This window comes from Aethalodelphis obliquidens, unplaced genomic scaffold (genome assembly GCF_003676395.1).
Source record: "Aethalodelphis obliquidens isolate GAN/ISIS:26980383/991018 unplaced genomic scaffold, ASM367639v1 scaffold6, whole genome shotgun sequence".
Classification (NCBI taxonomy): domain Eukaryota; kingdom Metazoa; phylum Chordata; class Mammalia; order Artiodactyla; family Delphinidae; genus Aethalodelphis; species Aethalodelphis obliquidens.
This window is the reverse complement of record NW_020837950.1, coordinates 44,462,212-44,475,291: the sequence shown is the minus strand read 5'-3', so window position 1 is coordinate 44,475,291 and position 13,080 is coordinate 44,462,212. Positions and strand designations below refer to the sequence as shown.

The following is a 13,080-nucleotide window of genomic DNA, read 5'->3' as shown; positions in this document are numbered from 1 at the left end:
TGGCATTTGCCTTCAAGATTAAGCAAGATGGAACAGAATCACAACCAGTGCTCTCCATCTTAACATCACAGGCCTACCATAGCAGCAAGGATCAGAGATGGGCGTGGCATGAGGGGACAATGACAAAAGGACAAGGATAACACCATGATGGTAATAACCCTGAAGGCAGCTAACATTCTGTGAGCCCTTACTAGATGCCACTGTGCTAAGTGCTTGACGTGTGCTACTTCATTCAATCCTCTCCATACTCCCAGGAGGCTAGTCCTACCTCAGAGATTAGTAAAGCAAGGCACAGAAGTAACTTTTCCATGTTAGCACAGAGCCAGCATAGACCATCCCAATTCCCCACAGTGAACTGGATCCAATCTACAGTCAAACCACACCAACTAACAGCTGTGGCACTAAATAAGCAAAACAGATTTACCCTGTGACAAAAGTTGTAGGTCAAGGAGCATGAAGAATGAGGCAGTACTGCCTCGAACAGCATGCTGCAGGATAGAGTGCAAAAATGGATCAGCTAAACAGCCGAAACCAACCAACTGTCTGAAAGTGGCACACAGAGATATAATGCAGGAAAGTGCGGTTCCCCTCCACAGGATTAAAGCTGTCACCTACAGCGGCTGAGGCTCTTTTAAACCTTGTTCTGTAAGGACAGAACTACCGTTCCCTAGGATTGTCCACTATTTAAATCTTTGGTCCTTATCAACTTCTTGAATGACAATTCCATTATATTTCCAATGTGTGGGGTAAATAGCTTTCTTTTTTACCCCTTAGGTTTCAAAAGGCACGCCACCCTGGTCCAACTACTCAAGGATTTGATCCACAAGTCTGAATGCCCATCATTGTCAATCTCCTCCCTCCTTCCTCAGATGAAAGCTCCAACACCATACCCATAATTTTTGGTGTTACGTGTGTGCCTTTTTGTGCAACATAACACTTTTTGGGCCAGTAGTGGATACAGTACTCCAAGAACTGAGCAACCTGAATTTGTACAAAAGTTGAAGTGATGCTTTCTACTTAGTCTCTAATCGTCTTCCACTGATGTCTTCAAGGGACCATCAACAATAGTTTCTGGACCCATTTCCTATATTGTTATTGGGGGCTTAAGGCCCTAATATCTTGTCACTAAGATGTTGTTTATATGATTTTAAACAAATACATTATTTTATACCTGCCCACAACAAATCTCACTCTCACAGCATAGGGAGATTTGGGTGGAGCAGGGAGATACAAATGCACTCAACCTAAACTTTCTTTTAAGTATCATGTAGTATAATAAACTTTCATGTTAAAAGGACCTACTCCTCCCATCTCACGTATAATAAAGATTAATGGGACAGCATAACCCAGCAGCCAGGGCATGTACACAATAAAAAGGGCAATATATGTCCAAAAACATGATCTGAGAAGAAACGGGAGTCAGAAGGATAAAACATTAATGAAATACAGATTTTAGAAGAAAACACAATCAAATTAATATGTTGCAAAAAACCTGCAGTCTGGGAAGTTTTAAGATATATAATAATAAGAAAAGATTTTTCTACAAAGCAAGCATAGAAGCATAGACTTGGCTGGAAACAGACACTACAAAAATTAAACTCCTTCATGATAGCCACTGAACTTGAGTTCTCCCCTAAGAAAAATTAGATAAATGCCTCTCCCGTCCAACAGTACAAGTAACAAAGGGCCGACATGCTAATCAGCTAGGCTATGAAAATCACGGTTCCCCAATACGAGCTGGAATATAAACGCTAAAACCCAATCAGTAAAAACACAAGGATCACAGTACCTAGGTAACAGCTGCACAACTGACCCTGAATGACAGCTTAGTTGGAACCGCGCGCAGTCCTGAAGATGCACACTGAGATTAGCGACTCCTTCAGAGCCCTCAACCGCTCTGCCTCCCCCTCCCACTCTACCCAGCGCCAGAGGGCACTAGGTCAAAGACTTCTTGCGCAGCACTTGGTGGAGTCCCAGCGCCTCACAAGCGCCGATTAGGTAACGTTACCAAATGCTGCAAAAGTGCTGACTATTATTCTTCTTTGTAACTCAGCAAGCACACACTGGGAGAAGAGAAAAGACCATTTAGAGAGCAGAAAACTGCTCTGACAACGGCTGCAGAATTATAAAAAACTAATAAAATTAAAACTGATCGCAGTGCGGGTCTCTGGAAGCCAACCGCCGTAAACTGAGGCTCGGCCCAATAACACTAGATCTTTGGGGGACTGCAGACTAACAGGCCCAGACATTTCAACTACACGGGGGAGGGTCGGGGTGGGAATTCCGCGGGGCTGGCGTGAACGCTGGCCTCCGGGCCTGACAACTCCCGCCGGGTCGCGGCCCGCCAGCGCTTTCCTGTCAGGGTGGGGCAGCAAAGCGAGTAGGGAGCGCTGCCCGAGGACTGCCCACCTGGGCGATGCCGGCGCCCATCAGCCCGCCGCCGATGACCGTCACGTGCTTGACGAGGATTTTCTTCGCTGAGGCCGCGGCGGTGGACGAGGAGGACATGGAACGCACGAACTGCCTGGTTACGAAAGCCATGGTGCAGACGGCGAAAGCGGCGACAGCGACAAGACCTGGCGGAGAATACTCCCTCACGCAACACCTAAGAGCGAGCAGACCTCTGGAGGCGGAAGCCCAAGAGCCCCGCGGCCCGCGCGCCCTGGGCGACGCCGTGACGTATTCGACGGAGGGGGCGGAGCCTCGAGGCCCGCTTTCCCCATTGGCGGAGGCCGCAGGGACGGCGTTCGAACGTCCGAGCGCGGCGTCCAAGCTCACGTGGACTGGGGCGGGCCGCCGCCCTCCTCTGCAGAGCAGGTCTATCCCGGCTGTCGACGCAGCTGGTCGTGTGCCGTTGACTGGTTAGCGTTCTGGTACCGGACCCAGTGCAAGCCTTTCCTCGCAAAAGCCACGGGCCCCTTGTAAGGGGAAGTCCGTGGTGTTGCCTTGTTAACTTCTCCCTTTTGATCCTTGTGCATAACTCGGCGCCGAATAAATACGTGTTATTTGGCTGTGGTGATGAGGAAGCCCAAAATGAGCACCTTCCGTACGTGTCACCATAAACCAAGTCTAGGGATTATTTTAACCCGGTGCATATTTTTCCTGCTAAAAACGGAAGGAAACAAACTGCTCACACCCAAAGCAAATGTCTAGTGACCCGTGAGTTCTAATGCAAAAATCAGGCCCACTAAGGGAAAGAGAAATTTAACCTTTAATTGCCCATTTCGACTCTACATGTTTATTAATGCAGGGAACATGTGGACAGTTTAAAGTCAAAGAGGAACCTTTGTGGAGTAACCGGTAATAATAGAAAGGCCAATCTTCTCCCTCGTGTAAATAATTTCTAGTTACTGTACCTTAGTAATATAGAATTTTATTAATTTATTTATTTTTAAATATGTAATAAGGACCCACAGACTCACCATCCAAAGTCTGCCTCCTCCTATTGCAGGTAACTTACATAGTGAATCCTGTGTTCACCGTTGCTTTGCGTCCATCTCATTTTTATTTCTAATTCTGTAAAAGTGTGGGAGAAGTGCTGGTGTTGAGCACTCCTTAAGGCTTGGGACTTTCTAAGGAGATCGTTACTGGCTGAAGACACTGTCACATCCAAATAATTGAAGTCCATTAAGTGCTAGAATGTACCAAATGCAAAAACCAATAGGACTAGAATTGGAATAGGAAGATTACACGGAGAACCTAGTAACTTGAACAAATGAGTCAATTTATGAAGAAAAGAGGCTTCTAGGCACAGGAAGCAGCACATGCAAAGGTAGAAACGTAAAAAAATATCGCCACAGGAAAAGGGTGAGGAATTAGGTATTGTTAGAGGTGAAGCTAGGACAGTAGATTAGGAAGATGCACAGATGATTCTTTCGGTGGATTTTAACTTTTCATTCTCATTTAAAAGTTGTGTTTAATGCAAGGCCAAACATTCTGATTATAGTGTCGTCACAATATGTATCTTTTTAATGTGTATAATGTAAAACATAATGCCTGAGTATTTGGTATGTTTTCAGATCTCTGATTTGTTTTCCTCAGAACAGAAAGAATAACCACTGCAGTATTTTTTAGCAGTTCTCAGATCTGAGGCCATATGTATTATGTAAAGGTGTGATGTGAAGAAAGGAGCAATGAAGTGAGAGTCAGGAGTCCTGTCTCAGTCACTGGTGTGCAGTATGATGGTCTGCAGACAACCTCCCTGGGCTCCAGGGTCCTTGTCTTTCAAAAGAAAGGGCTGGGAAGGGTAAGCTGGGACGAAGTGAGAGAGTGGCATGGACATATATACACTACCAAATGTAAAATAGATAGCTAGTGGGAAACAGCTGCATAGCACAGGGAGATCAGCTCCGTGCTTTGTGACCACCTAGAGGGGTGGGATAAGGAGGATGGGAGGGAGGGAGACGCCAAGAGGGAGGAGATGTGGGGATACATGTACATGCATAGCTGATTCACTTTGTTATACAGCAGAAACACACCATTGTAAAGCAATTATACTCCAATAAAGATGTTAAAAAAAAAAAGAAAAAGAAAAGGGCTGGACAGGTATCTTTCCAGCTGTTTCATACTGAGAGTCTAACCCTCATTTACACTCTTCTGAACCAGGAAGGCCACCCCGGCCTCTATTCCTGCCCAGTCCTGATCAGATGACAGTTACAGTAGAATCATTCTTCTTTTGCCAGAACTGCAAGTCTTTTCCCAAGTGTGGCCTTGAACTTTCAGGCACCCAATAACAATTTCTGTGGTTCCCGACTTGCACCTTCACCCTGTTCTTGGGGAGGTGCTTCGTTTCTCTCTGCAGGAGTGGTGCACTGGGAAGCGTGACACTGGTCACTGACCAACTCAAAAACAGCAAAGGGTACCCCTTTTTTACAGGTAAGGAAACAGGCCCAGAGAAGTCCAGAAACTTAGCAAAGGTCACACAGCTAATGAATAGCACAGGCAGAATTCAAACTCAGGACAGTCTGTTTTCAGGGCTCATGTTCTTGGCCACTATGCTGTTTTGCCTCTCTTTATAGCAACCCTAAGGTTACCACTGCTATCTTCTTCTAAAGGTGAAGAAACTGAGGCTCTGAGCGATTAAGTCATTTATTAAATGTAACTCACCCAATAACTCACCAAGCTCAGATTTGAATCCGTTCTGACCTCAAGGCTCCCATTCCTTTCATAATTTCATACTCTTTAGAAAGTGCTGCTGTTGCTAGAGGGGAAAAAAAATTGGGGAGTGGTCTCCAGTAAACATACATGTCTAGATTTGGAGCTTTAACTGTCCTACTAAGGTTATCATTAAGGTTAAGCAGATTAATGTATTTAGACATTCCTACCAATAAGCCCCAGAACTGTTAAGTTTCACACAGTGAGTCCCAATATTTACACCTGAAGACTTTATAGAACCATGTGTTTTATTCCTTCCTGATTTCTAGCATGTGGACTCATGCTTCTCAAACACAAACATCCATTTATAATCGTCTACTGATCACCTCTATTTGGAAATCCCTCAGCTACTTCAAATGTAACTTATCAAAATTTGAACCTATTATTTCTCACTTCCCACAATACCTTTCACCTCCTCTTGCATTCATTGTCAGTTCACGATGACACACAACCAAGGGCATTTTCCTTCCCCCTCACCACCATATCCCCATTCACTCGGTCAGATGTGATTGATTCCACCTTAGGAGCATACAGGCTTCCTCCCTCATTTCCCCCTCTTATCTCTATCCCGGCATTTTATCCAAGCCCTTGTCTCCTTTGTAGAGACTGAGCCCATTCCTGAAGTGCCTTACCGTAACTAATGTCTCTTTGACCCAGTTCATACTTCACATTCTTCTCAGACTGATTTCTCAAGTTATAAACTGGGTCACTACACTCTCCTTTTAAAAATTTTATTCACAGGATAAAGACCAAACTTCTAAGTCCTGGTGCCACCACTTTAAACTCACCTATTTCCTTCTACTCCTTCTCAAGTACCTTAAATCCTAGCCACAAAGAACCAAGTTGATTTCCTAACTTATAAATTAGAAATCATCTTTTATAAAGATCCTAGTATCTATAAATTAGTTGAAGGCTAAAATATATTTTGACTAACTGTAATTCTCAGACATTTTCAGAGCCAGGTATTTATCTATTTATTATTTTTTTATTGAAGTATAGCTGATTTACAGTGTTAATTACTGCTATACAGTGAAGTGATTCAGTTATACATATATACATATATATATATATATATATACACACACACACACATTCTTTTTTTAAATATTCTTTTCCATGATGGTTTATCATAGAATATTAAATATAGTTCTCTGGGCTATACAGTAGGACCTTGTTTATGCATTCCATATATAATAGCTGACATCTGCTAACCCCAACCTCCCACTCCATCCCTCCCCCAACCCCCTCCCCCTTGACAACCACCAGTCTGTTGTCTATGTCCATGATTCTTTTTCTGTTTCATAGATAGGTTCATTTGTGCCATATTTTAGATTCCACATATAAGTGATATCATATGGTATTTGTCTTTCTCTTTCTGACTTACTTCATTTAGTATGATAATCTCTAGTTGCATCCATGTTGCTGCAAATGAATTATTTCGTTCTTTTTATGGCTGAGTAGCATTCCACTGTATATATGTACCACATCTTCTTTATCCATTCATCTGTCGATGGACATTTAGGTTGTCTCCATGTCTTACAGAGCCAGGTATTTAAAGAAAGCTGATAGTGATTCCTTGTTTTAGTTTTCAAAGTAAAATCATTGATTTTGGAAATAGCAAGTTCTTCATTGCTCTATGTGAGCCAGAAACATCACTCTAGATGCTGGGTGACTAGAATGTAGTCTTTGCCATTCAAGGGCTCATAAAGTAGTAGGAGAAATAAACATGGAACAAAATGTTGTGCTTTCCAGAAGGGAATGCAAGGGGCTGTGGGAGGTGGGTAGTGAGGGGGGGTGGGGGAAGCAACGGGAAGACTAGCATTTAGTGAATGCTTAATTTGCCAGGCTCTGTGCTAAGCATGTAATACGTAACTTCTCAACCATTCCCATCAGTCTGATGTCACTATTTTTATTCTCTTTTTGCATATGGGAAAACTGGAACCTTAGAGAGGAAAATAACTTGCCTGAGGTGTGATAGGCGGGAAGAATAGAGGCAGGTCTTGAGCCCCAGTCTACCTGAGTGCAAAGTTGTTGCTCATAACCAGTGTCCTAACTTACTTCATCATGATGGATATATTACAGCAGAGTAGTGAGGATGATTAGAAGGTTTTCGGGCAGAGAAAATGTTTTGAGGACATTCCAGACAGAGAGAAAAATGTATATGTAGTCTGTGAAGGAACCGAGATCAGAGAGTGGTCTGGAAATACATTAACATAGGATAACAGAAGCACAGGGTACTTTTGGGTGAATGAAGGTGAGACTGCAAAGGTAGGCAGGGGCCAGATGAGGGTGGACCTTTTTATGAGAATCATGATCTCAATCATATTTAATTTTTTTCAATTTATTTAGAATTGCACATAGAAAAATTGTAAAAAGAGTACAAAAGAACCCATGTATCTCTTACCCATATTTACCTGTTGCTAACATTTTATCACGTTTGCTTTATCTTATCAATTGTCTAGATCTATTTATCTGTAATAGATAAGACAGATATTATATACATTATGAATAATCTCTGAACCATCTGAGAGTAAGTTACACAAATCACAGTCCTTTATAATATTTCTATGCATATTTCCTAGGAATAGGGTGATTCTCTGACATAACGATAGTAATCAACTTTAGTAAATTTAACATCGATACATTTCTATCCAACTGATCGCCTGTATTCCAATTTAGTTAACTGACCTAATAATGTCCTTTATAGTTTTTTTTTTCCTTCTAGTACCAAATCCAGTCTAGAGTCAGGTATGGCATTTAGTTGCCATCTCTCTCTCTCTCCCTTTTTTAAAACAACAGCTTTACTGAGGTTTTAGTTAATTTGTTTTTATTTTTGTCTTTAGGCACCAGCTTTTTCATGAACATTAGTTTGTGTACAAGGAAACCATAGAAAGGACTTAAATATCCTTGGAAGATATCTTTCAAAACTACAATAATTGACAATTCACTACATGCCTTTGCATACCAGGTGGGAAGAGGGTTGCTAAACAAGCTCAGATTGACAAAAAGTAATACAATGAGGACAAATGCTGCCGAGCAGAGTATGATGGGAGAAAAGAGTTTTCACTGGTGGAATTTCCCTCTTTAGTGTCATGTTTCAGAATCAGAAATGCCAAATTGGTAGATTCCTTGTGGAAAATTTTCTTTTAAATGAGGCACAAGCTAAAGAAAGAAAACTCTGAGTCGTAAACCTGACTAAGAAGGAACTATAAGATATAGGTCATTTAGTAGTATTCTTATCAGTTGTTCCATTAGTAATTTAATTGTAAACATGTTTGAGAAAAATAGCTTAACCATGTTCTTCTGGTCTGTTTGATTTGACATTCTGAAATATTTTCTTAGGCTATTTTGTCAATGTATTTGTACTCCTTGTCAATATTTCTTTGAAATGTAACTACAACTACAGATTAGCCATCCTTGCAAGTCATATTCTACGTTATGAATACGTTCATGTGATATGTCTAATATTTGCTTCACAATAAATCAGTGCAGAATGGGGCTAGTGGGAAGTGGGATAATGTAGATGAAACAAGATTTGCCCATAACTTCTGTATGTGTTTCAAAATGTCCATAACTTTTTTATGCTTAGAAAATATCAAACGTTTCAGAGACACATACAGATGTATTATTTTTACTTTTTAGACCTTTTGGGATTAACTTGGATTAATTTGGGAAATTCATCCTTTTGGGATTAACTTGGAAAAAGAAGTTAATTGGAGAAAAGATGTTACTTTAGTTTTCTAAGTAATTAACCAACTGTCCTAGCACTTTTTAGAATATATTATTCCTGTTCTTTCATAATGTGATGCCACTTTTATACACTAGAGGATATACTCTCTATTTTGTTTCATTGATTCATCTGAATATCCCAGTGTTACTACAAAACTGTTTAGTGATACATTACTTTAAAAGATAGTATCCAGGGCTTCCCTGGTGGCGCGGTGGTTGGGAGTCCGCCTGCCGATGCAGGGGACATGGGTTCGTGCCCCGGTCCGGCATCCCACATGCTGCGGAGCGGCTGGGCCTGTAAGCCATGGCCGCTGGGCCTGCGCATCCCGAGCCTGTGCTCCGCGGCGGGAGAGGCCACAACAGTGAGAGGCCCGTGTACCGCAAAAAAAAAAAAAAAGAAAAAAGAAAAAAAAGAAAGATAGTATCCACCCAGAAATAAATCCATATATATATGGTCAAACAATTTTCGACAAGAGTACCTAGACCATTCAATGGGGAAAAGACAGTCTTTTCAACAAATAGTGTTGGGAAAACTGTTATCCATATGCACAGAAGTAAAGTTAGACCCTTACCTTACACCATATACAAAAATTAATTCAAAATGGATCAGAGACCTACACATAAAAGCTAAGACTATAAAACTCTTAGAAGAAAACAGGCAAAAAGCTTCATGACATTGGATTTGGCAATGATTTCTTGGATATGACACCAAAGACACAGGCAACAAAAGAAAAAATTAACAAATTGGACTTCATCAAAATTGAAAACTTGTGCAACAAAGGGCACCTCTGGACAGAGGTGGAAGAAATGGTGGAAACTGAGGATTTAAATAAACAGGGTAACTGTAGATAGTGAGGAAGGCTCTGAAGGAAGTAAGCTGGGTGATGAATCAGGGCATATTTTAGTCCATTTAGGCTGTTATAACAAAATACCATAGACTGAGTATGTTACAGATAACAGAAGTTTACTTCTCACAGGTCTGGAGACTAGAAGTCCAAAATCAAGGCATCTGCAGATTCAGTGTCTGGTGAGAGCCTGCTTCCTGGTTCATGGATGGCTGTCTTTGCACTGCAGTCTCATATGGCAGAAGGGGGCAGGGAGCTCTCTGGGCTCTTATAAGGATCCTAATCCCATGCATGAGGGCTCCACTCTCATGACACAATCACTTCCCAAAGGTCCCACCTCCAAATACTATCACATCGGGATCAGGTTTCAGTTAATGAATTCTTGGGGCACACAAACTTTCAGTCTATAGCAGGGTGTTCTCAGGAAAGGCCACTTTAGATAGAGCTTTAGCAGAAGCCGTCCCTCAGGAGGTGACCTCTGCACTGTGACCTCAGGAGGAAGACTGGGCCGTGGAAAAAGCCGGCAGTGGGCTCATCTATAGGAAAAATCCATAGGTTCGGGTATTTTAGAAAACTCTTCTTCCTGAGCTAAGGAGTGTAATAGAGACAAGCACTCGATTATTTTGCCACAATGGGCTTATGTAGATTCATCCCTCTCTCAAATAATGCTGGACTTTGACGTGGGAAATAAGAAGCTTGGGCTGTGCTACAGTCCTGAGAGTAACTGTGCTCTGAGAGGATATTTTAAAACAATTATCCTCCTGTCTAGAGATCATGCTCATATTATATGTGGCCATCTCCCTCTTTTTGGAAGTCTATTCCCTCTTCCTTTTCTTAATTTGACATCTGGTAAAAGAGAATTTTGTTTAGCAATTTAAAGAAAACAAAACCCCCTAAACCACACATGACACTATCTCAGTTAAAATTAAAAGTTTAATATAAGCATCAAAAATCATGCTAATGATGAGGACTAAAAAGTAGGTATTAGGCAAACTTATAAAACAAAGTACTATTATTTTTACACTTCAAATACATCATAAAGTAAAAAATCGTAAAATATCAACATGTGCAAGGGAAGCATTAACAGTCCTTTCAGTGATTTGCCATAAACAGATGTTTTAAAAGTGCTACAGTTTAAGGCATTACATTTTAAAGTTTAATAAACATCTGATTTCAACATAATCTCACAGAAGAGTTTTTTTCTCAAGTTAGCTACAAACTGTTTGGTTAGGGGGTACTGAAAATGCATGTATAAATCGAAGAGTAATAAACTTGCTAATGCAAAGTTATTAGTGCAATTCCGCAGCATATGAAATTCCAGATCAGAACAAACTACCCTGCACATGGTACACGATAATCCACACATGCGTCATCCATCTAAAGTCTCCAGGGGCTTCCATGGTGGCACAGTGGTTAAGAATCCGCCTGCCAATGCAGGGGACACGGGTTCAAGCCCTGGTCCAGGAAGATCCTACATGCCACAGAGCAACTAAGCCTGTGCGCCACAACTACTGAGCCTGCGCTCTACAGCCCGTGAGCCACAACTACTGAGCCCACGTGCCACAACTACTGAAGCCCACGCTCCGCAACAAGAGAAGCCACCGCAATGAGAAGTAGCCCCCGCTCACCGCAGCTAGAGTAAGCCTGCGCACACCAAAGAAGACCCAATGCAGCCAAAAATAAAAATTAATTAATAAACAATAAATAAAGTCTCTATAACAACCTCTCCATTCACTCACAGTGCCTATGCATTTCGTTCTTAGTTTTTCTTTTTTAATTAACAAAAATCCTCAAGGCACCTAAAGATTGGCCTGTATTTCATTTATCCATATTGAAAATGCAGAAGGCAGTATAGAGACATGGTACAGGAAGAACTCTCCAGTTACAAAGACTGGTAGATTTGAAATGCACAGCAGTACTTTTTAACTACATGTAGGCCGTAACTTCTCTAAGCCTGAGCTCCATCAGCTACAGAATGGCATCCTCTTACTAAACATTCTTTAAGAATTATGTAAGCACACAAGTAAAGCATAAAGTATGGTGCCAGCATGAGGAAAGGCTCAAAAGTACAGTTGCTTATATTATCATCACAATTCTTTCTATATAAGGAGTATAATAGGAGAATAAAGAAAAGGGCTAGCCACTTTTGGAGCATGTTCTCTTTGGGCAGGTCAGTTCTTCATTGTCTAGGACTGCTCAGACATTTAGCATCCTGGCCTCATGGCAACAAAAAAGCCATTAGCACCCCCACCACTGTGATAACTGAAAACACACCCACATATTTCCAAATATCCCCTGAAAGACGTCATTACCTTTTTTGAGAACTGTTCTTTTAGAGGGAGTTTATTTATTAAGAAACAATTTAGTTATCTTAAAAAAATTAAGAATGCCTTCCTGTCTTTGCAAGTCTTCAAGGATGAGACACATTAGGCCTGGTGGCAGGAAGAACAGTTAAGGAATGTTCAGTACAGTTTGAATCCTTTTCTCATAAATCCCAGTATTAAAATTCCAGAGCTCACTATTCAGGGCTCAAGTCAGAAGCCAGAGCTACATCCTTGTGAGTAAACACAGCAGAAAGGAATTCTGCCATGAAGCCACTTCTTCAGCTAGGCTCACTGTTCATGTAGCTGAAATAGAAGGCAGACGTATACATTCAGACAATAACCTTTCCTCAACATACTAAACAAGGGTCCACTTCATCGCATGTCTACAAAAAGTAAAAACTAAAATCATAAATGAAAAGATAATAACAAAACAAGTCCTCCAAAACCGACATAAGATCTGTGTCAAGAAAAGCTCTAGGGTTTCCCTGGTGGTGGCACAGTGGTTAAGAATCCGCCTGCCAATGCAGGGGACATGGGTTCGAGCCCTGGTCTGGGAAGATCCCACGTGCTGCGGAGCAACTAAACCCGTGCGCCACAACTACTGAGCCTGAGCTCTAGAGCCCATGAGCCACAACTACTGAGCCCACGTGCCACAACTACTGAAGCCTGTGCACCTAAAGCTCATGCTCCGCAACAAGAGAAGCCACTGCAGCGAGAAGCCTGTGCACCTCAACAAAGAGTAGCCCCCGGTCGCCGCAACTAGAGAAAGCCCGCGTGCAGCAATGAGTACCCAACACAGCCAAAAATAAATGAATAAATTTTTAAAAACTTAGAAAAAAAAAAAAGAATCTGCCTGCCAATGCAGGGGACACGGGTTCGAGCCCTGGTCCAGGAAGATCCCACATGTCGTAGAGCAACTAAGCCCGTGCGCCACAACTACTGAGCCCGCGTGTGCCCTAGAGCCTGTGCCCCGCAACAAGAGAAGTCACCGCAATGAGAGCCCACGCACGGCAATGAAGAGTAGCCCC

At 41.9% G+C, this 13,080-nt stretch overlaps 1 protein-coding gene across 3 annotated transcripts in view; it reads right to left on the bottom strand.

The window, feature by feature from the left end:
- The window catches only part of HADH (hydroxyacyl-CoA dehydrogenase), a 47,580-nt gene extending 44,852 nt beyond the window's left edge, over positions 1-2,728 (bottom strand). For 2 of the 3 annotated variants that reach the window (XM_027103469.1, XM_027103470.1), the window contains exon 1: positions 2,410-2,675. In XM_027103469.1, the coding sequence (XP_026959270.1) occupies positions 2,410-2,541 (132 nt within the window). In that variant the 5' untranslated portion in view covers positions 2,542-2,675. Of the gene's footprint in view, positions 1-2,409 lie in introns of all 3 variants that reach the window. The other variant, XM_027103471.1, reaches the window with a different exon arrangement.
- Positions 2,729-13,080: the final 10,352 nt, after the last annotated feature.